This window comes from Diadema setosum, chromosome 1 (assembly GCF_964275005.1).
Source record: "Diadema setosum chromosome 1, eeDiaSeto1, whole genome shotgun sequence".
In the NCBI taxonomy this organism is placed as follows: domain Eukaryota; kingdom Metazoa; phylum Echinodermata; class Echinoidea; order Diadematoida; family Diadematidae; genus Diadema; species Diadema setosum.
Window position 1 is genome coordinate 46928118 of NC_092685.1, and position 24408 is coordinate 46952525.

General features: G+C 38.2%; 2 protein-coding genes across 7 annotated transcripts; one reads left to right on the forward strand and one right to left on the reverse strand.

Annotated features, from left to right (window-relative positions):
* Positions 1–841: 841 nt before the first annotated feature.
* On the reverse strand, positions 842–15969 carry LOC140236496 (uncharacterized). 4 transcript variants are annotated; one of them, XM_072316441.1, is made up of 18 exons: positions 15853–15969; positions 14107–14243; positions 13784–13882; positions 13232–13307; positions 12938–13007; positions 12489–12603; positions 12071–12187; positions 11648–11743; positions 10412–10507; positions 9964–10074; positions 9471–9602; positions 8739–8839; positions 8019–8150; positions 7491–7610; positions 6124–6276; positions 4793–4966; positions 3956–4172; positions 842–3303 (listed from the first exon to the last, which is right to left on the reverse strand). In XM_072316441.1, exons 6-18 carry the CDS (start codon positions 12517–12519, stop codon positions 3236–3238), a joined length of 1548 nt encoding a protein of 515 aa, XP_072172542.1. In that variant the 5' UTR covers positions 12520–12603; positions 12938–13007; positions 13232–13307; positions 13784–13882; positions 14107–14243; positions 15853–15969; the 3' UTR covers positions 842–3235. The 4 variants fall into 4 exon arrangements, with proteins under 4 accessions (XP_072172542.1, XP_072172534.1, XP_072172527.1 ...); XM_072316433.1 differs by lacking the exon at positions 13784–13882; XM_072316426.1 differs by lacking the exons at positions 13784–13882; positions 15853–15969 and adding an exon at positions 15573–15669 and having other exon boundaries at positions 3998–4172.
* Positions 15970–19022: 3053 nt separating this feature from the next.
* On the forward strand, positions 19023–24160 carry LOC140236549 (uncharacterized). 3 transcript variants are annotated; one of them, XM_072316484.1, is made up of 4 exons: positions 19023–19082; positions 21067–21210; positions 22185–22262; positions 22591–24160. In XM_072316484.1, exons 2-4 carry the CDS (start codon positions 21075–21077, stop codon positions 22773–22775), a joined length of 399 nt encoding a protein of 132 aa, XP_072172585.1. In that variant the 5' UTR covers positions 19023–19082; positions 21067–21074; the 3' UTR covers positions 22776–24160. The 3 variants fall into 3 exon arrangements, with proteins under 3 accessions (XP_072172585.1, XP_072172578.1, XP_072172593.1); XM_072316477.1 differs by having other exon boundaries at positions 19026–19129; XM_072316492.1 differs by lacking the exon at positions 19023–19082 and adding an exon at positions 20385–20477.
* Positions 24161–24408: the final 248 nt, after the last annotated feature.

The following is a 24408-nucleotide window of genomic DNA, read 5'->3' on the forward strand; positions in this document are numbered from 1 at the left end:
ATTATAGTACATTTGCATGCATGTGTGTGTGTGCGTGCGTGTGTGTGTTTGCATTCAAATTTGTCTGTTCTTGAAGATAATGTTCTTATTTTGTTCTTAATTGAACATGGAATTTGTATCAATACTAGTAGTTAAACGTAGTTTTGAGAATGTCTGCGCTAATGTGGCAATGTGCATGTGTTATGTCTATGGTGCAATATAGGTAGCCATCTCTGTCAACCCACCCTTGAGACAAACACTCTCCCAGGCCCATCCCACCTCCATTGAACAAAACTATACAGCCAGCCGGGCAGCCGGGCACGCACAAACAAGCTCCGCCCACTTGGCCTGTCACTAAAATATTAAAGCAGCGATTGGTTGACCAAGGAGTTCTGGCTTGACATGGATAAAGTATGGATGTGCTTTGTGTATGGATAAATGGATCGATGTGCTGTGTGTATACTATACATGTGCATGTATTCGACATGCGTGCGGCGGAGCGGTACGGTGAGTGTGCATGCTTACCTGCAGCAGGTCAGGGACGGGGTTCTGCGACATGCCGATTTTTTTGTTCTCTGAATGTCATGAGAATGCCAGACAAATCTTCTTCGGTTCAAGTGATGTATACTACGTGTATTTTGTACAAAAGGGACTGAATGTTTTACTTCGACACAGCCGAAATTCGACTCTCGTACTTCGGCTTATCCAAATATTTCTTAGGGAAAATACATAGGGGAAAATCGGGACTTTTTATTTTGCTTCGAGTTAAGTGATTTTCGACTCACTCGACGTCGACTTATCCGAGGTTTACTGTATATATGAACATTCCAGAATCTATACAATATGTATTATTATTGCTCAACAATGGAAAGAAAATGATCAAGAATCACAAGTTTCCAAACTACCAGCTGCAAACTTTTAGTAGTGCTCAGTACATTTCTTCTCAATGGGAAAGAATCTAGTCATGACACCACCGCAGTGAATATAATGCAACATAGTTGTATGTTTGATAAGTTTCTGGAAGCATGGTATTTATTGCTTTGTGCAACAGCAGCAGCATGTACCATATGTTGTATTTATTATTCACATAGTGTCACTCTCACAGATACAAGGTACAGTATGAGAATAACATCAATTTGTACAGTGTCTTTGGTCATGTACAACAGTATATACATCATATGTACACCTGTACCTCCTCCATCAAATTTTCCAGTCATACAAGTTACAGGATTCGTTCAGAGGAAATCAATTATGTGTACCACATTCAAAGGAATAAAACTAAACATGGTCAAGTGAAAGAAAATAGACTTACTTCATTCAATGTCCTATTGCTACATGCAGAATGCCGCGCATTCATTACTTTGTACAAACTATCAGCTAGTTTATTTTGTATTCCTCTAGAAATGGCATCTTTTTTTTAATCATTTTTTTTCATTGAAAGAAAAAAAAACCCAACACAAATATTGCAAATAAGAATACATCACTGATGAAAAATACAAATGCAAATTCTATAATGAACTTTCTTTCCTTATATAAATGTTCTCATATATAAAGATTTCTTTCTGTATTCATTTCCAATGATGCATGAATTGTACCAAATCACACTTTTGATAACCTTTGGGATTGAGTTACAATAACTTGTGTCTCATATCATATGTAATCAACATATACCCGTAGATACTGAAGCAAAGACTTGAAAGCAATGAATTTCACTTGCCATAATACAATGTACTTGCTGAGAATGTAAAAGAAGTCCCTCAAAGATTTGAGTTTGTTTTCATAACTGAACACCATAAGGCATACCTGTGATTGCACAAATCTTATCAATATGGCAACATAAGTTCATTTTATATACAAATATTCCTCTGGAATGTCAAATGTGCTGATGGTTGCTCTTCCAGTCAACTGAATGAGCAAATTAACACAAATTGCATATTGTAGTGGAGTATTGATATGGAGTGCAAACATTTTCCTCATATCACATATTCAAAATCTCATATTTTGTATGCAGTGAATGAAAATATATCTGACAGACCCTGCCACTACATGAATATTTAATAAAACTTATTATTATTATCAAATATAACAACTTAAAGAAATTACAGTATATCATATGTACTATGCGTAAGATAATCTCTACATGTCATATGAACAGTATTTACATAAATAACTCCTGAACCCACTTTTACTCATTTTGTTCAGAGACAGTGAGACACAGTCTCAGGGTTGCCGTTTGGAGAATTATAGAGACCTAACACTTAGTTTTAGACAAGTAGGCTACAGATTGCAAGGAGTGAACTCATAGGTCAACAGAAGACCAAGTCAAACACAGTGTACCCTGTGATCACATTGTTCAATGGTGCTCATAACGTATAGTGACATCATGCGACAGACAAACAGAATCACTATAATATATCTCAGCCTAGGTTACTTTCATTTTTATGAAATCGCTTGTGAGGGTATTTGTGTGAGAGCATGAGGTGGGGTGGGGTAGGTTTGTTTGTTTGTTTTTAATTGCAAAGTGTACCACAAAAGGTAAATGAATAGTCTAGTAGGCCCTTATGCATGTTACATGAAATAAGATCATTCATGTCCTTAGGCTCCAACACACCTTGTCCACATTGTGATGCATTTACATCTAGAGGGATCTCAGTTGACAGTGAGCAGAGTGCAAAAGAAACTGATGAGTTTGCTCATTACTTGGGTTAGAGATTTGAAGAGTACCGCTGGGCAAGGACTTTTTGTTTGCTACATGCGGGATATTCGACTCATAAACATACATTACATTGTATCACCATTCTTATCTCAAAACTTCCTACCGACTCCACAGAAAGAAGACATTAATGTAAACTTTGCTGGGTCGATACTCTGTACAATAGATCATTTGATGCAATGGATGTGATACATAAAAGAGATATACACGCGTATTCCTGGATGGCCCTTGCATGCACCCAGTTGCAATGTTTGATAACATTGCTAGTCTATACCTACTGTATACAGTGGACCCAATGATTTGGAAGCAGTATAAGCACTGAATGCATGTGTATCATAACTGCATAGACAAACAGTGGTCATTCATGGACGTTATATACTTAATAAAACCGTAAATGCCATGAATTATTTCTTTGGTTCTTCTTTTCGGAGAAATCATAGCCACGCTATAGATATTATACTGGCACATGCTGACAAAGCAAATATATATATAATTAAGTCTTCATTAGCAAGGTGGTTCCCTTTACACTGTGTTAGCAGGAATCTAGCTTGGACAGCCAACAGAGGACGAAGGAGGCACAAAGACTGTCTCAGGAATAGTCTCCAGCACATCTATAGAATGTATAAACATAGAACAGAAAGACAATGTAGATGTCTGTTGTGAGCATAACACATAAAGATATAGAAAACTCATCACAAATAATCATTATCTTAATTCATAAGGGCAAAGACAGAAGTGAATTGCAAGGAACTGATTACTAAAAATTTGAACTGAATCAGACAAACTGTTTTAAGGTTAATTTGACTGGATTGAAATGCTAGCTATCAAGTAATCCATCAAGTTGGCAGTTAGAAAGAGACAATGACAGCAAAGTTTGTAGTGACTGTCATTTATCTTCCACAATCCACCAAAACATATTTCTTGGATTTCATATTATATGCATAGATGGTCACTTGACCAAAGCAGCCATGTTGAGATGGCAGTAGGGAGCTGTATTGATTGACTGACATTTAAACATCCTAGCCCATCTTATCTATGCTCATATTTTCTGTGATTATCTGATTTATTTTTGTTTTGTTTTGTTTTGTGATTATGTGTTGCATTGCTTTCACACACATACACAAAACTGCCCCATGTAAGAAGAAGATAACTCTCTCTGTTGTTTTAATCCATTTACTGAAAATCAGTTGATTCTCATGAAATGAGGCTGGCACATAAAGTCATTCAGATCACAGAGTATAATTGTATGTAACAAATCTTTGCCTTGTGGGTAGCTCTCCAGCATGGCAGTATCCAAAGGTTCACCTGTCTTGGCAGCTGCCACTGCTATTGGCTGACTGTGTCTGGCAGTAGACTGCTTGTATCCACTGAATGGCAGCATGGTAATGACACACTCTGGGATGGGATTTCTTGGCAGGACTTGTTTGTACTGCAGACGCTTCCTGCTGTGTTCGTGTGTGCTCACCTTGGCATCCTGGTTCTAACATACAAGGAAGTGAACAAGGACATCGTTGACAGCAGGATTTGTATGAGGCCACACACTCACTACATCAAAACAAAGGACATTTTCCTTATATCGTTCTACGTCTGTGACATCACAAATTGTAGTAGTCTTTTCATCCCGTGATAGAGGCACTGAAACTTCAAAAATTCATAACTTTTAAACAAATTGTTCGATTTTCCTCAAACTGTCACTGATGTGTTCTACTAATATTGCTGCATTCTCTCAATCCACATGTATATTAAGGTCATCTTGTCCTTTAATGGCCAAAATTTACTTCATTTCCCACATGGATTGGGAAGATGCACAAGCAAATCAAGCAGTCAGCAGTGTCTTCTGTTGCCCTTAGAAATGATGAGATCTATTCTCTGAACAAGCTTACATATACCCTGGCCCCTTTCTGTTGGGTTAAATACCAGTATCAGTGATGTGGCATCTGTGGCATATGTATGTATGTATGTCCCAATTTATCAGACGAACTTTGACTGAATTCCCTTAACAGCTGTCACGATTTCTGAATACCCATATGACTTGGGATAGGAAAGGGAAGGGAAGGAATAGATGATGCTATCTCAAACATGTGACGTGTCTTTACTTACAATGATTCTTGATTTCTTTTGACGTCGTTTGGATGGTGTCTCTGCGTCAGGGCTGCTCCTCTTGACCTGTGAGGTAGGGGTCATCTCACCTCGCTTGAGGCCAGAGTTATCACCCTTACCTGGGCTTTGTTCTGTCAGTGTGCCAATGTGTGTGGATGCTTCAAGACATAGGGGCTAGAAGGAAAGCACAGTGTTCCTGAAAATCACCATGTCATTTACTCACTGGCATATACATGTATGTCAACATATACATGCAATTACAATGTACATGCCAGTTATGTTACATTATGGTCATGACTGGTCTGAACATGTGACCGATATCAGGAAAAGCAATACTTAATATACAGTCAAACCTGTCTATAGCGGCCACCCAAGGGAAACGGAAAAAGTGGCCGTTATAAACAGGTGACCGCTATAGACGGGTAATCCAGCTTTGTGTGCATTGCTTACATGTAAATGTATCATCGTTGTATCCTTACATGAACATGTATGTGTGTACGTATTCACACACTGTGTGTTTCATGCATTTAACCATACCGGTGTATATGAAATTGTTGCACTGTAGTATGTGCATTGTCGTGAAGAAAGCTTAACTCTAGTGTATTATTATGACTTAATGAGGGATGAATGCAGCGTTGGCGATCACTGAACGTTGTCCGCACGGCTACAAAGCAGAAAAACACGCTGAATTATCGGCTCGGCTACGGCTCCATTGGGTTTTTGGCCGCTACAGACAGGTTAAAATCTACCGCGAGAAACAAAATTTGTGGCCGCTGGCCGCGTTAGACAGGTGGCCGCTATACACAGGGTCTTTAACAGGGCTTTTCTCTTGGGGGGATTTTTCAGTGGCCGTTATAGGCAGGTGGCCGCTAAGGCAGGTTTGACTGTACTTAGGTTGTGTAATGACACTCTTAGAAAGTTGAGTTTCTCAAACAATTCTGTAATACCACATGTCCAACCAACAGGAACATTACTTTAATTCAAGATGTTGCTGTCTTCCACAAAGCATTTGAAGTTAATGGTCAGCTGTACATATGATAAAGAAGTCATTTGACAAAGTAAAAATCTACAATACCTTAAATCCAAAAGTCTTTGTGCACACCTTGGAGAAAGCAAAGGGTAATGCTCAGTGAAGATGCATAGCATGTAGAGTACTACTAGCTCTAAAAACCTGGTAAAGTAATGCTTCCTATGTATCATGGGTATGCAACACTTTTCAGCTGTACTGACTCAGTGATATTTAAAGTCATGCAACACATTCACTCCAGGAAAATGATCAACATGAACAGTTTAGCAATGATGCAATGAAAACAGGAGGAAATATAACCTACCTCAAAATCCAACAACTGTTCAGTTGTTTCACCAATATCAATACCACTTCCCTGAACTGGCACTTGTACTTTGGTACTGTTTTCCTTGTTCTCAAAGCTTGGAGGAATGACAAGATCGCTGTCGGATGGCAAGGACACAGCTGAGATGTCAAACTGGATCAAAACAGTGAATTACAAATATTAGTTAGAATAATATTTCATACTTCTTTAAGACTGTAAAACTGTCTGCATCCAATGAACCTATCAACTGGATATGATGTTGCATTAGAATACCTCACTTGCCAAAAACAGAATTATGCACATCATCTATAGGTCATACAGTAGTTACACTGTACTGTAGAATCTTTGGTTGTAGGCTTGTAATAACAATGTTCAATTGATTATTACAGTTATAGCTCTATTCCCTGGTGACTATTGCTGCACTGCATTTTATGGCACAAAATATTCTCACAGCCGAAATTTTTTGTATTTTAGCTTACAAAACATGGAATTTTTGTCATTTTGTGCTTGTTAAATCTTACAATTCTAATCAAGATACAGTGACGACCTTAAAGATAACGATTTATACCAACAAACTGAGTACTTGAAAAAATACTCTAAATTAGTACGAGCGAGTGAGCCGAAATTTGTATATTTCCGCGTCATCATTACGTTTTGTTCTTATCTTTTTTTATTTTTTATTGCCCCCCCCCCCCCCGTATGTTCGAAACTGTTGGCGTCCTCTTTTGATCCAATTGGCGATCGCTTCAGAACGAATGAAATTGCAGTCACTGCTCCGTGTAACATTTTTCCTGCTAAACATAAAATGACATGTGTGAACACAATAGACATTGTCATTTTGTCCGCGTCATCATCACGTTTTGTTTTTACTTTCTTTTTTTATATAAATTTTGGCGAGCGAGCCGAAAATGTTTGTATTTCAGCTTACAGAACATGGAATTCTTGTGTAAACACAATAAACATTGTCATTTTGTCCGCGTCATCATCATGTTTTGTTTTTATCTTGTTTGATTTGGTTTTCTGCCCTCCCCCCACCATTCTCCCTCCCTTCCCCCCCCCCCCCCCCTTCCGGGCGAGTTTTCTTCTTCTTCTTCGTTTTTTTTCTTCTTTTTTTTCTTCTCCCTCTTTTTTTTTCTTCGTTTTTTTGCGCCCCCAAGGAGTGGCGCCCGGGGCACGTGCCCCCCTTGCCCCCCCCCCCCTAGATACGCCACTGCTTTCACCAAAACCCTTGCTAATTGCCAGTGAGAGAAATACAGGAAAACTTTATCAGAGAGGCTCGAAATGTTAAATTAACACTTCAGTACATAACACTAATTAACTGACTATGAATGGACTCTGCTTCATGGTTGATATTGACAGCAACTCACAGAAAGGTCCATAATATGGCAGCCACGCATTCTTCTAGAATGTCTTGAAGGCTTTTGAGGTGTGCTAGTTGCTCTTGAAGTTTTCTCGTCCTGTCCAAGATGCTTGTCTTCTCGTTGGCTCTGAATAGATTTAAAGGAAACCAAACCTCAAATATAAAAGTGGATTGAGTAAAAGCAGCAATATTAGTAGAGCTCATCAGTGAAAGTTCTAAGAAAACCGGACAATCAATTCAAAAGTTATGAACTTGTAAAGTTTTGGTGCTGTCATTGCAGGATAAGGAGACTACTGATGTCATTCTGGACAATAAGTATAAAGAAAATATGAAGAAAATTCAACATATTTTCACTTTTCTAGCATACTGGAAAATCACTTTAATTACCTCTTTTAGAGAGCAGGGGGAATAATACTACCCTTAACACATGTAACCATTCAATGGAATGTGTAGTTTATATGAAAAATTGATTTTCATTGATTCCTCATGGAATTTACACCTCTGACATCTACTGAACTTTTGCTATAATCCTTACCTTTCTGAGAATACTTGCTGAAGGTGAGAGATGAGGTAAATAGTTGTGAGATGGGATGTCTGTAGCAGGGTTTGTTGGATCAATCACATCTGGTTTTGGTCCCAGTAAGAAGGATACTTGTTTCTTGGCATTCTTGTCACAGCAACACAAACACAAACAGAAATTGCACTTTTACTAAATGCCAAAATCCATGACCAAGACCAAGACCATGTATGTTACTTCATGTCAAAGGAAAATCTCACACAGATAGCCACAGCCTTTTCAGTTATTAATTTTGTTATCTGTTCATGTTACCTAAAAGGGTAATCCTAGTCAGAGACATAGGCCAACAGACCTGCTGTTCAAGGCAGCTCTGCTGTAGATAAATAGTTACAAACACAGTGCAAACTAGGTTTCATTACTTGAAGTAGATATGACAACAAAATGTTGATTGACTTTCTGCAGTCAGTAATCAAAGTTTAAATGTAGGGGACATTGAATGGATTTCATGCATTAATATATTTTGTTTTCAGGACAGTGGCGGATCCAGCAAGGGGCAAACTGGGCACGCGCCCTCTCTTTATTTTTTTTTGTTCAAACAGAAGAAATAAAAAGAAAAAAATGGGGGGGGGGGGTGTGTGCCCCTCCTTAAATTTTTGTAAAGACGCCTCTCCTTAACGGAATTCCTGGATCTGCCCCTGCAGGACATTGTGAAAGAAATTACCGGTAGTATAGCCATACCTTTACAGATAAATTTTTCACACCAGACTGTTGCAACTGTGATTTCCTTGAATTCCTTGGTTGCATCGATGCCTTTTGACCAATTATGCTCAGTGTTTGCTCTGACCCAGAAAGGAAACAGAGTAAAATAAAACACAAAACATGACCGAACATTGGAAATAACACTTTTTTTTTTTCTGCCCACATATAATGCATATGTGCAGTTTGTATTTATACTATCAAATTAAATCACTCTGCTAACAATAGCAAATACAATAATAGTGGCTACGGGAAACAGATAATAATCATGACAAATAATAAAAATCAACTTTTTTTCTACCAAGAATATGATTTCTGCAAAGAAGTTTCATAGGGAATAATTTTTCGATTCATATTTGATTAGCAATTTCAGCTGATGAACACTATTTCAAATGGTATCTTGTATACTTCTATGGAATAAAACTGCTACACAAAAGTTAGTTTGTGTACATGTAGCCTTGAAGTAAAAATGCATAGCAAACTGCGATGCAATACCAGGAAAATTATTCCCCATTTCAGTATGCATGTTGTCTGCAGAAATAAGATAGATAATGGATAAATAGATTGGCAAACATTTACAGCCATAGTATGAGAAATCATATCTGGTGTTGTAGATGTCCATGTAATTGTTGTTGCCATAGAGACAACTGAACTGCATTTTAAAACCAATTGTCTTCATTTGGGGTATTCTTAGTTTAAAGGAAATTTCCGTACCTGGTGCCTTGGAAGCTTTGCTCTCTAAACATGTGTCACTGTCACTGCTACAAAGGCTATAAACAGACCGTGTGGGGATAGTCTGTTCTTTGGACTTGTTCACGGGCTGCTTGCCTTTCCTTGGCTTTTTCACTAGAAGCAATATAAAAGAATGTCAGTTGTTAGGCATGACTTAGGCCCAAGTGTTCATTGAATATGCTCTCTTCTTGCACATGAAAATCAAGCAAATAAAAGTATGCATTGCACTGCTAGAATTATTATTCCTTATATATGCAATAATTGTGGATATTTACACTGCTCTACACTAATGTTAAGAAAGCAAGAAAACAAAAAGCCCGTTTTGCTCTGTCTTGAACATTTACCTATTTGTCATCAGTTGCTTTCAGTGAATTCCTTGAAAGAGAATTATGGTAACATGAGACATGGCACATGTGCTGGTATCTTCAAAAGATGCTTATATAACTCAACAAAACTTAAATGTTTAAGCAATTACCTGATACAAGTCTGGATGAATTTCCAGGTTTTCTCTGGTCATCACTGCACGGCAAGTCATCCAGAAGCATTGAAGAGGAAGATCCACTGACTTGAATTTCAGCACCATTGCCTGATGATACAAGTTGAAGTTCATCAAAGTTCTGACGACTGATTCACATGCTAAGTTAGAATCAGTTACTTAATACTACAACATCAAAGCCCCTGAAACATAGCCTGTGTGTCTATATCAAAGGGAATATAAGCACTACTAAGTTTATGAACATTGCACATGGGACATCATCTAACATATACCGCCATCAGTTTCAAATCTGCAACTTTCCTGCTACAGCATAAAAGCTCAGTTGTTTGAACTCAAATCATTCGTCAAGGTCGGTTGGCACATTGTCAGATTGTATTCTTGATAGAAGACAAAAATCACATAAAAAGGCTTGTCATCATCTATTTACCTGGTATTTCTGAGATTTCATACTGGTCTAAGTCAAGGGCAGATAACTTTCCCTCCAAGAGAGTTGAGTGTGGAGGTTTCCGTGATGTTCTTTTCCCTTTGAAAAGTAAAAAAAGAAAAGAATACATTAAGAAGCAGAAGACGAGATAAAAAGAGAAACTAATGTCGGTGAGGCAGAAAACAAATAGACAAGTGCTTCTACCAGTCATATTCTTGTGATTGAATATGTCATGGTGTGGGTCTGATCTACTCACAGATTCCTGTGTTTACTCTCCCCATATGACCTATAACACTACTGATGACACAATCTGCCATCAAGCATGTGCTTCATCCCAACCTTGCATGTCAGCCTTAGTTTGCTTATCACCTACCTTATCTGTGTACAAAGACTGATTAAAAATTATGGCATATTTTTCTACTGTAGTTTCTGCAAAGCTGACCTTGACTTTGACCTTGATTTATCCACTTCAAAGTTCAGGAGATCTACACAACTTCACAAATCCATCCTGAGACTAAAATGAATTTTAACTGCATTGCGTGAATTTGGAATGAAAAGTTGGGTTAATTCATGCTTCTGAACATATACTGTAGTTTTTTATGTGCCAGTTTTGCAATTTTGTAAGAGATGCTATCTTCTTCTGATATGAAAATGTTATGGCGTGACATAGATTCTGACATTTCATGTTACAAACATCTGAGATAAGAGCCTGCCTTCTGTCATTCCATTCCTCTACTTTTCTTAGTAGGACACTCTTCTGCATTTGCTGTGCATGTTACAAGATGGCAGTCAGAGGGTGCTGAGCTCATGAAATGCTGATAGTATCAGTGCCTTTCTGTTTCTTGACTTCTGAAATTGGGTACATGTCTTGATAACACAACAAATATAACTTGAAAAAATTAACTACTTTCTAGTTACACAGATACCAGGAATCTGTTTGGACAGTAATATGCTGTAATGTCTTCACACTGAATGTCATATATACTGAATCACAGACAACAATCTGTAAATCAATCAGCTTATTATGACACATTTAGACAAAGTGAGAGCTACATTGCTGTTTTGCAATGCTCTTATTAATAGATTTGCTCTCACTTATAAGTTATCACACACAGTGTGTGATAACTCCCTGCTCTCACTTTGAATGTGTTCCTAGCTAGTGTACTGGCATGGATCATCCTCCAATATGAAAAATCTCCAAGCCATTCCGCAGCCAGGCTTAACAATGAAGATGTTCACCTTTTTCTCCCTTGGGTTTTTGAGCAGCTTTTACATTTGAGACCTGCGACAACTTCAAAATCCTGTTTGAAGAGGTTCTGGAATTCCCCTTTTCAACTAGATGAATGAAAGAAAGAAAGAATAATTACACTTAAATATATTTCATCACAGTGGTTAAGTCTGACATTTAATTGACAAATACCTTCACAAACAAAGTTTATGTGAGAATGGTAGTCTACCTGAATAGTCAATTGTGCCAGGTAAAAAGGTATGAAACATAAACTTTACATCAACAACATTTGATGAAAGTAACAGAACTTGTTCATATGAATCAAACCTGTGAATGGATACAAATTAAAGAAAAAAGAGAGCTTTCAAGCAAAAACCATGTGCAAATTCAAATCATCAAACTTTACGTGTACAGTAGTATGAAGAGATTTTTACCAGGAAGGTCTCTTGGAACCTCTATATCCGAATAGTCATCACAGGAGTCATTGCAAGTTTCTGTCTGTGTAATCACTGGATCATCACTGCAAAGAGTTGAGCCCTCTTCAGAGTAGTCTGAAAGACAATATCATCAAAAGCTGAATCCATAAATAAACATGGCAAAAACGGGGGATCATATTTAAGCTTCACAGGGCACTTCTGTGCCACTTAATTCTTTCATCTTTACTCAGTATAGATATCTGCTAAGAAAAACAATTATTGAGTGCAACTATGATTGGACATTGATATATTTCTCGACCTATTCACAGTTCTTATATGATCAAAGTAGACAGCAATATGGGTCTACAAGAGACAGGATTGTTTTGAACAGTGTTTTGTAGACATTATCTTATGTAACAGGAGTTGCAGTTTTTACCTGACATAAGGATGACAGAATCATCTTCCATTTCTGAAGATTGCAATGAAGCGACAATGGGTGAGAACTTGGCTTTCTCTGTCCCTTGGCTTTTCAATGGAAATTGAAATGGAGCCTATAAAAAAAAAAAGAAGCAAAACAGGGTTTCATTATTTCACTCACATTTCAACAAACACTGCAATGATTGCCAAGTAAATAGACAACATGTCTTCACTTTCAGAAGAGCAAAATGAGAACTTAAAACTATCTTGAAAAAAAAAAAAAAGAGGAGAGATGGAACTGGATTCAAAGAAACTGATTTGTCTAAAGCATTATTAGAACAGAGCCGACCGTGCAAGGAAACTGGTTGATATTAGCTGAATTTCTCTGCAGTATCTTGCAAATGAAGGTATACTGTATATTATGCCAAATCTTGTACACATTCAATTCATATACTTCAGAGCACTCACCCAGCTTGGTGCTTTATTCTTCAGGGATTTAGGTCTGGCTACTGCAGGCTTCCTTCTGACTCTGTTGGACCTATTCAAATAAACCATATCAAATATGTGAGCACATAAGGCAGCAGACGTGACACCTTCATCATGGGCACAATTTCGTAGTCGGGTATACAGTGCTTTCCAAATAATCAAATCTGTATAGAACTGTTCAAATAAAGTCTAATATCACTTGAAATACTTGGTTTTACAAGAGTAGACTTCCATACGACTTTGAATACCAGATGACTCAAAATATTTTGGCCATACCTGGAGAATGGTTTTGTAGATGGAACGCCTACATCAGCCCCAGCTGAGCTGTCAGCTTCTGTGATTGTGTCAAGAGCTGGTTTGACAAAACAAAGCATAAAAAGCAGAATAATTGAGTGAAGAAACGCTTGGTACAAAAATAGCTGTTGTTTGTGAAGTAATGCACTGCTTGACCAACCTGCTCATTTGTTGTTCTCTATCCCCTCCCCCCCCCCCCCCCCCACTCTCTCTCTCTCTCTTTGTAAATGAAAATCAGTACCATGGGAAAAACAAGCAAGGCTCAGAAATACATTTTTCTACAACATATCTCTACATGCATCACATACATCGTATGGTATAGATAAGATAAACTCAAGAGATGCCTAAGAGATATTACACATAAATGTTAAATGATATACAATGTACTGTATATCAAGAATGCTGAAATTTTCCCTGTGGTTTTATTCTCACAAATAGGCTCTCAATTGCAAGAATAACTTGTGAAAATATTAACAAAAATATAAAGAAAAATCTGCCTCGCAAATGAGTAACACTGGCCATGGCAAGTCTAACCTGGACTATGGCAAGTCAAGCCTGGCGTTGGCACATACACATATGTGCATGTTGAAGCTGAATGCCACTTGCTGGGCCCCTGCTCAAATCCTTAGAATACTGTTTTCCAGGAGATACATATCATGCAATGTGTTAAAAAAACTGTTCGAGAAGTCACACTTTCTTCTGAACGTTTGTGTTATTCATTTATTTAGTTTTTTGTTGTTGCAATTATCAAGAGGCAAGAAAACTAACAACTTAAGAGAATGCATGATTAACTGCAAGTTTCAAATATAGATGTACGCAAAGATATCAGCGCGTACAGTAGATGATTGAACACATACCATTTGCCTGCCTGGTGTCAATTTGGTGCAGCTCATCAAATATATCATTCTCCCTCATCCTAAACGTAGGTCTTGATTTCGAGTATGTATTGATGACTCGGGGCATTTTTAGTTTGGTTTCCTTCCTTGGAACATCCCTGAGGGAAAGAAAAAAAGAATCTTGAGGAAACTGACACAATCAAAGCTGACCCAGGTCTTGACAGCAACTGAACTGCAACATCAGTACCAGTATTGGTTTCTTAAATATCTGCAGGAAGTTTTCATTACAGCACTGCATGATCCATCCTATGTGAAAAATTCGCATCAGAAACATGACACATTTTAAAGCATAGAATCTTTTGCCATCCAGATGGTTCTACAATACATACTTGCATTCGTACAAACAGACTGACAACTACCTGATGGATAAGCATACTTAAAAAAAAAATGCTTTAAAACAATTGTCAGATTAATAAGGATAATCCAGGCCTACCTACTGGTAATTTCAGAAAAATTTGTGACACCATCATTATACCTCGGTTTGAAAAAATGCTGGAAGTAGGATACATCGCAGAACCAGAAACATTCATGGCACGAAACTTTCACAAATTGCAGCCGACAACCTTTCTCGCAGCATAAAACTTTTGTGAATTGCCACTGGAATTCAACCCATTGTGTAAATGAAACCTTTGGCATCCAACATATGTGAATCTTGGCTCCTTGCAAGAAATCAAGAATAAAAGCACACAAAAATTTCTTGTTTTATAGTAGAAGGTCTAACGTTAGTACTATGATACTCAACTGCTTCTTTGGTTTAGATGCCAGTTTTCAAATTCTGCTTCCTTCAGGAAGGTCTGTACTCACTATCACTTGTGAACGGTAGTATTACTAGTAACCTGCAGAGTTTTATGCTGTGACTAGAAACCATAATATGAATATAATTTAGGACCATATCTAGCGAGATTCGTTAAGTTAGGGTTTATAGATCTAACAGTTAGAAGTTCTACAGTGTACTTTACGTTCAATTTTTTCTACAGTTATAAATGTTAGAACAAATAGAAGTCAAAAGTCAAAATCTATTAACGTTAGATGTCCTGGTCTTGTTAGATACTTAACGTTTGATTCTCTAACGTTAGATGTCTGTATGTGGCCCTGCGATAAATTTATTGTAGGGCACCTACTACTAGATTCTCTAACGTTAGAGCACTGGTCCGAACATCGATGCCCATGGTATCTGTCTCTTCACGGTGGGCTTCATATGACGTTGGGACATTCTAGTATAGTAGTAAGCCCGCGCATGTCCCAATGTCTGATAAGAAGCCCACCGTGTGTTACTGAAGAGAGAGTATTCCATCGGTCTAACATTTTTGTTACTGCCCAGACAAGTTGACAAAACAGCGCTCACTAATGTGGTAAGCTCTAGTAACAAGGTTAATGCCTTACCATATTTTTTTCTGACATATTCATACATAGGTAGGTTGTCTTACCATTCGGCTAACATAACCCAATCAGTCCCAGGTCAGAGCCAGGTAATCAGCTGGACTACAGCTACACTGTCCTTTCTGACCATAGGTCTAACGTTACGTTAGTCTTTTTGCTCTAACGTTTATAGTCAGAAGTCTCAACTACTAGACATAGTAGACACTCGTCTAGAGTATCTAACAGTGTTAGATCTTAGAAGTTTGACTAAATTTAAATTGATGACTGTGATGTTTTACTTGCAAACGTTAAGTTCTAACATGTTAGAGTCTACATGGAAGCACTTACCTTGACTACGTACGTATGAGTATTACTGATGCAGAAAATATACGACGATATCGATGTCGATAAAACGATGAAAATACAAACATTCTAACGTTAGGTTCCAGAAATTACGATCAGCTAGCTGCTAACCTAAGCGCACAGACGATCAGCGTCTCCTCAGTCTCGTTACGGACACACACAGCTAGCCTAGCGCCACTAGCTGCTGCAACAACACGCACCGCGGTGGCGCCCACTTACGCCCAATAGATCACTGCATATTTTCACTGCATTATTTTGCATCCACATGCTGGCTGTGCTCGCGATCCGTGGCGTGCGCGGCGTCAGCCAACGAGCTAAGCCGTGTCATACTAGTAGGTGTTACAAAAAACATTTCCCACTTTTGATGATGCTTAATAGCTCAAAAACTATATATCAAATAAAAATGTCATTGATATGAGTAATAGCTGAATAGTGTAAAATTTAGTTGGAGGTGATTTGAATATGAAAACAATTACCAGTTTCATGAAATCCATGATCAATTTCAGCAGGAACTATAATGATGTGTATGTGAGTGTGTACTTACAATGACCCTGAACAATGGACCTGGATACCACCTGTTCAGAGCTCTGCTCCAAGGCACATGAATGCTTATTGATTATTCATGATGGACTGCCCTGGGCACTGCTAGTATGAATTCCTAATAAAGGGTGAAATGCATGCACATGAAAAAAGTAAGTACATGTTTTCGTGTGCTTGCATACATCACATTTCAGAATGAATAAAGACTAAGCTGTGATAGTGGCCGAATTCCTCATGAATAAATAATGGAGCATTCAAATCCTGGTCATTGTCCAGGACCATTTTCTGGTGTCAACTAACCTTTTTTTCTCATTTCTTTTGCCTCCAGAGATAGCTCAAAATACAACCTACTGAATTAAACAGAATCCGAGACTCGAATTCCATAAACATTAAATCACTCCTTGCCTTGAGCTATTTAGATACCTTACTCTAGTTGTGACGACGGAAATGGCTGGGACAATCTTGTATGCTATAGGAAAACCTCCAGTTACCCTGATGTGCAGGGTTCGTTTCTCCCTCTCTCTTTTTAATTGTTTTAATGTAGTAATTTTGATTTATTCACAAAATGCATGATACACATACATTATAGGTACCTACACACTACATAAAGGGTGTGCATGTGGAAAAGTCATTTCAAATGTCATGTACATTTACGAGAGGATGAATTGTCATGACAAAACTATTTTAAAAACTTATCTTAACATCTCTTACTCTAAGCGAAATACACTCACAAAGTACTAGAATACTGTTGTAGGTATAGGAAAGTTATTTAAGATAATGTATCCATATAGGAATCATTACAGCTTGACTAATCATTCAACCATCTTGCATTATCGAATATCTACGTACAGTGTACTCTCTAAAAAAAATCGAGTGAAAATTTTCACTCTAAAAAGAGTGAATACAAAAAAGAGCGAATTTCGAGTGAAATTGGAGTGAATTTTGAGTGAAAATGTTCATTTTCACTCATTTTGGAGTGACGTCAGGGATCACTCCAAAATCTTCGAGTGATCCCTGACGTCACTCCAAAATGAGTGAAAATGAGCATTTTCACTCAAAATTCACTCCAATTTCACTCGAAATTCACTCTTTTTTGTATTCACTCTTTTTAGAGTGAAAATTTTCACTCGATTTTTTTTAGAGAGTAGTATGGTTGGACCTATACTATTCACGACCACTTTTTGAATAAAAAAAAATAATCATACTTTGCATCTTAGAAAATATCCGTCAGTTTCACCTTAATTTCATTTCACTCAAGGCAGAAAATACCGCAGATTCCTATATAATATTATCCCGGCTCGGGTTGCTGACGCGGAATTCTCGGCGACAAACGCAATTTTTTAGTGCACCGGTGCATGCTCATCATTTTCATCGACCGCCTGTTCTGTATTGATAAAGCACGTAGATCTAGAAAAGCCCTATAGTATAAAGACCTTTTAACATATCTATATACTTTTTTCTATTCCTTTTCCTCCTCAGGTTATTTACCTGTTCCCTCCTCATTTCTCTTAATTTGTATGAGGGTTCGAATATTCTATACCGTACATTACTGCGCCCCGTTCTACTTTTAATTTTACACGCGAGAAAGTCATTGCGCGAAGGTGGTCGATCTATAGGTGGTAGATGAGTAGTAGACTTATATACTCGGAGCAAATATCCTACCTGGTGTATGATCTTTGCTCGTATGATAGCTGATGATGATGATCGTCGCGAGTACTTACGCGATACCAACGCATGGCGTTTCTATCTAGATACAACAGAGCGTATCAAGAGAGAGAGAGAGAGAGAGAGAGAGAGAGAGAGAGAGAGAGAGAGAGAGAGAGGGGTAATTCAACTTTGGAGGGGCTACTATTCTCAATATTGTCACCAATGGAGAGCGCAGTGGTGGTTGTAAAGAAAGGGGAATCCTTCTTCTTTCTATTGGTACCTAATTATGTTGACAAATGTCATGCATGACTGAGCACATGAACTTTAAAGACAACAATGACAAATTGCACTTTTTCCAAGTGTCACGAGTGTCAAGAGTCAATAGTGTCACACTTACAAGGAACAACGAATGTCTCTCTGAAAGGATGAAATCTGTCAATGAAAGTGACCAATGCTTGCACGCACTGTATGTTTAGGGTTTGCGTTTGGGTTTCTTCTAACATTTTATGGTCCATATAACCTTTAACATGTTCATTGTACCTGTCTGATGACGTGGTCACTCCCACAAAGGGCAACCCACAAAGTCCATTTTTATTTGTTGATATTGAACATATAGCTTGCAGCGACAAACCATGTCCAGAATATATTTTATATACTTCCGATCCTAGGAGCGCGCGTAGACAGAATAGTACTGGTACCAATCGCGTATTCTACTAGGAGCGAGAGCGAGAGCTGTCCTATGATCCTACAGAATACCTCGGGATCAAAATGGTTAGGATCGAGTGCATGCAAAGAATAGATCCTTGGTGCATGCTCCAGCGATGCAGCGCGCGCAGCAGTTTGCATAGTGCTAGTCAAAGGTGCTAGTACTCGGGACTGTATGTAGTAAAGATCCTGGTGATCCTCACCTACACTACGTACACATATAACGTGTTATTTATAGGATCTTTGATTCTTCTTCCGATCTTTGACAGCGTTTCAACATGAAGTTGAGTTCGACGCTGGTGTGAATCAAGAGCTCGCTGAAGGTGATTCTGACTCAGTCTGAATGCTGTTCCAGGGCTTGCAGGGCAGGGTAACAAAGCGTGAAAGAATCGTTTTCCCATTCTAAACTGCATTGCTTACTAAATTAAAAAAAAAGTAGATTTCTAACGTTAGAGTCTAACTAACCAAGTTTTAACGTAGAACGCACGGAGGTCTCACGTTAACTTATTGAGCTCTAACGACGGTAACAACTGTCATAGATGGAGAGGGCACAAGAAATAAGATTGAATAACACCTGTAACACCAAAAATCATGCATTTACGCACAACTTAAAGTCCTGTAAAGCACTAAGTCATGCGTAACTCCCACTAAAGTAGAATCTACTACAAGGTTCTAGACCTTTATCCACAGGCCGAGCCTATAATTAGCCTAGTTGAGATGGTTTCGTGATGATCGTGGACCATGTTTTGTGTGTGTGTGTGTGTGTGTGTGTGTGTGTGTTCACCATAACTAACGTTAACCCTGCCACTGCACTGTACACACAGTTAAGTGTTGCCACCGTGCTTCGCACAGCGTCTGCTGGTCGGGTTTACTACTAGCTAGTGTCTTAAGTACAAATACGTACGGTTCATCCAAGTCAAGAAGGTGTATTAACCTTAGGATTTTAAGTTGAATGTGATTGTAGTATAGACTCTATACCTACGTTATTAATTATGGGTCTATTTTTGAAGCGCCATGAGCACTGAGTGTAAAGGTGGACATGTGCGCTATGAAATAGATCTACATAGGCCTACAAGTAGAATCTAGACATAAAAACGTTAGAAACTCTAACTTAAAACAACAAGTCACTATTTATTATTATTACCATTATTATTATTATTACAGTAACGTTAGACCCTACTCACAGTAGTCGTGGACGTAGAGAGCCTACATAGAGTTCACGCTCCCCCATTCATGATATTTGTACAATCTTTAAATTCCACTAGATAGACCATATCTAATATAGATTAGACTCTATCAATGTTAAAATGTAGATCAGTAGCTGGTGGTAGCGCGGAGCCTCTGGCTCTAGACAGCGCCTACCTGGTTTTCGAAGTACGAATAAACTGCAAGAAACTCTCCGGGGGGAGCTCTCTACAGTCTAACACTAAGCCAACGTTTGCCCTCTATTAACACGTACAGATTCAGAACTCCATGTCGGTTCCTATGAACCCTGCCTAAAACCTAGAACTTCTAGATCTAACCGGTTGCGATGTCTACGTTTTAAAACGAATTAACGTTACACCTTGGGTTGACACCACAACAAAGATCATTTTAGTTGGAAATCTACCCAAATAATGTAAAAAGTAGACTTTAAATCATCAGGGTTCACGTTGCCTAGCTGCTAGCTATGCTTCTGCGAGTGTTACTGTCAGATCCAGGTTGCTAGAGGTCACTCGGTGAGCTCTTTTGATTTCATAGATTATTATGTAAAATAGGCCTACTGTGAATTCTGATCTGGTGATCAATCTAAACCCAGGCGTGTTCGACCCCGAGACTTCAAAATCCCTGTAGAGCTCTAAAGATTCCAATAAACTAATAAACATATCATTATTTGGTATTATGTTGAAAGCATGTCCATTTTACAAATTCATACATAGCCCCGACAGTGTTCTATGTGTAATGGTATTCATTTTTGTTTCTTGCTTTATTGGTTTTGGTTTAATATCGCCATTATTTCTCAAAATCCAAAGTATTTCACCCAACTGTGTGGATATCTGACAGTTAACTTGTAGATGTATTTGCCGGAGGTGATTTATTCGAGGACACTTCGAGTTGAGTGATATACTAGTACCTGATTCCCTAACCTGAAAACGTATGACTGCAAAGGACAAACACTGAAAAGCATTATTGATATTATTGCCACGTTCAGTGACGCTTTCAGTTTCTGTACGACAGTTTCCACCTTATTCCATTCCAGCACATTATACAATTGTTGATCAACTAGAACTCATGAACGTTGTTGTTGTTGTTGTTGTTGTCTTGCAGCTTCTAAGATGACGGAAGTGTCACAGTCTCCCTCGCAACTTGTGCCATGTTCCCCTTTCATTATTAAGGATTTTCACGTGAACTCACCCGTCCCATCACTTCCGAATTGCAGTGAAGTTGACAGTCCATATCCAAATGGCTCGGGCAAGTTTGCGCTGAAATAGACCTTTATTGCCGCTGATTTTCATACATTTCACATTAATCATTAATGCTTACTTCTGTCTGTTTGCTGGCGAGTAATTCAAATTCATTAGGTCGAAATATACCGAAGACATGTTAAATGTTAGGTGTACTTTAGGAAAATATGACGAAATGGAAGATCAATAGTATCAACGACTTTGAAAATGCACCCGTATAGTTTATGGAAGCATTTTGACGAATGTTTGTAGAATTTCGCTTGTGTCAATTATCTGTACTAGTAGAAAAAATGCACATCACCTGAAAACTGAATCAAATTATATTAAGAAAAAAAGTATTGAAATGAGTCGGGCGTCTAAAGCGATAAAAAAAAAAAAGAATTCTATTAAATTTATTGCAAGTTTGTTTCGCTCTTTACTCGATCATGGATAACAGTGCACCAAACAAACTTACATTCTGCTGACATTCCTTACAATACTATGTAATCCTGATACTGGGTTTCTGTTGGAAAGGTCGAAAGTATATATATGCTTGTTTTGAGTGTTGTTGTTTCTGTTTTAAAGATTCGCCAGTATTTTCCAACTGTTGCTTCTGTAAGACAGTCCCTTAAGTAGCAGAGCTCAAAATGAACTATGAGCTGCCCAGAAAGCTACATACATGTAATACCTTACAAGGTCAGATATGTGCTACTGTTACGAGTGGCAATACGACACGATAAGCCTGTGACCACGGGGACTGTCCATGTACATGTATGAGGGTTCGTGACCAAGGTTGAAATAGAACTGTGATACCACTGGGCATCTATGAACTCCATATTCGCTCTCATGGAGAATTTACGTATTAATAATCTTAACGTGTGTTAGTTTTCGCGGTATATCTTCGGCTAATATTTAATCCACGTATTATATTTCTGTTGTGTTGTTTCATCGTTTTATTTTTGATTAATTATCTACATACTGGTCCATCTTTAATTCACGTAGTCCGTGGCGTACCCTGCACCCCAGTTACCGGACGAGCCCCAGTAGCTATTAATCCTGAAGCATCGGTTGCACTACCAGGTAATTTCTGCGTTCTTTTCTTCTGATCGTGACCTCAATTCGTGTAAACTTGTATAAAATGTGCTCATTTACGGTAAGAAGAAGAGATGGCGAGTATAAAGCGTTGAAGAAAAGAATAATGAGGTGGCACCCAGAGGTGACATCGGTGATATGTACAGGCAATCGAATTTAAAGTAAAGGTAATTTAATTTGCTCAGTGAAGGAATTTGTTTACACCTTTATCTTTCTCACCTGTATGGTAAGATGTGTTGTACGGGAGCTTGAAATTGACACTTGCTTGTCCCACAGCTGTGCCTCGAACCTATGTTCTTTTCATTCTCTTTGGAAGGATCAGGCGAACAAATTGTTCCTGCATTCAACAAGCCGGTGACAAACTGGAACAAACAAACGATCGCTCAGACACCAACCAGACACTCCTGCCAACAGAGGCGCATCTCTAATTTGAATAGCGGGCCTTCCAAACCCTCGTCTAGAGAAATTGATCTGTTTCACGGCGACGACATATTTGATTAGGTATGGAAGATAACGCAATAATTTGTACTAACTGCATTTGTTAAACACTCTTTTCAAAGTGAGAATTAGGTAAAATCTATATATCGGATACATCATAATGCTTATATTTGACAAGTTTTGCCTATTACTTCATAATTAATGCTTATTTTGCAATAACCAGATTTATTAGAGGCGTAAATAGCCTTGCTCTAAAATGCATACAGATCAAACCATGGTAATCTCGTGTCACATCGTATAATTCTAGGTTCTCCACACCTGTAATTCATGCTGAAACTCGTATATCAATCTGCTCCATGCTTTTAAAACTGATGTTCGGTATGAAATGTATATGTCTAAGGCGTAAACATTGTTTATCAAACATATGTTGTGTGATTGGGTGAGAGAGAGAGAGAGAGATAATCAGTATTTCACTTCGAATTCGGGAGGGACGCCATGTTATGAAGTATGTCTCTGCTTTGGTATAGACTAAGGAAACTCTACGATTTGAGGGAATAATAATTTCCCTTGTCCGGTGTATCGGGACACCAGCATGAAACAGGAAAAAAAAAAAAAAAAAAAAAAAAAAAAAAAAAAGGTGTTTTGTGCCTTACGAATGACAGAACAGAGTTAAGTGAACCATCTAAGAAATAATTATTTCTAAAGCCGAAATTCACGACACACCAATGTGCACGAATCGAAACCAAGACTGTATTTCACTTTTTAGCATGACGGGATTGTGTATGTGTGTGTGTGTTGTTGTTGTTGATGTTGTTGTTTAATCCCTAATTGAAAACATAGGCTACATGATGCACCTCTCTTTGCCGGTCTTGGTATGTGACAAGTGAGTGATCATGTTCTTGATAGTTGGTCTTTGTTAATACCTTTTATTTTTGTCTCTTGACAACTACATGTATGTAGACGTAAAAGTCAAATAGCTATAGTACATATGCAGCCAGTGGTATTATGAGTGATAGAGGTTTAGTCTGCAAGTTCGTCTGACCCGGTGATATCAACCCGAATTTAGTCTGGGGTTCTAGACCATTCTCCTAATCTTTTGTTACGTCTAATTGCTGTAAGCCGGTTACTTAGTAGGTCACCCTTTGTACTTGACTCTCACGGAGAGCACTGTTTCTCGGAGGTGTGAAATTCGTCAATCACGGTTTAATCACGTCTGCTTACATGGTTTCTCTGTAAGAGTACGACACGTGGGTTGCTCCACTTACCATCTCTGCTGATGGTTTATGTGCAGGTGCAAGATCGCGTATGATTGAAAGTTGTTTGTAAGTTCACGGTATATAGTGAAAATATCTTATCCTTAAATTTTTCGAGACATAAACTATAAGATATTTGCCATTCAGAAAATATCACTTGTTGTGATTCTTCTTGTCTAATTAAAACAAAGGTAATCTGTGAAATCGCAAGGCATCACACACTCTTTTGTAAACTTTGTCATAAAGAGCCATACTCTGTGCTTATAATTCTTGCATATCTTTGTGGAACGTCGTGACATATTTCGTCACGGTTGCTTTACTACCGCTCAAAACATGTACATTTTAGTGGATATCATGCTAACGAACCAATCGTTTGTGGACCGCTTTGCCGTAAGATCCTGTCTTAAAGGGAAATTCCAGACGATTTACATAATTTCACATCA

Excerpts from the sequence above, each read along its gene's own strand:
- LOC140236549 (XM_072316484.1), top strand. The coding sequence starts at position 21,075 with ATGACGGAAGTGTCACAGTCTCCCTCGCAACTTGTGCCATGTTCCCCT. Across the intron at positions 21,211-22,184 it reads TCCATATCCAAATGGCTCGG|TCCGTGGCGTACCCTGCACC; the intron begins GCAAGTTTGCGC and ends TAATTCACGTAG. Across the intron at positions 22,263-22,590 it reads AGCATCGGTTGCACTACCAG|GATCAGGCGAACAAATTGTT; the intron begins GTAATTTCTGCG and ends TCTCTTTGGAAG.
- LOC140236496 (XM_072316421.1), bottom strand. Across the intron at positions 13,008-13,231 it reads TCTACAAAACCATTCTCCAG|GTCCAACAGAGTCAGAAGGA; the intron begins GTATGGCCAAAA and ends TTATTTGAATAG. Across the intron at positions 3,304-3,955 it reads GCTGGAGAGCTACCCACAAG|ATGTGCTGGAGACTATTCCT; the intron begins GCAAAGATTTGT and ends TACATTCTATAG.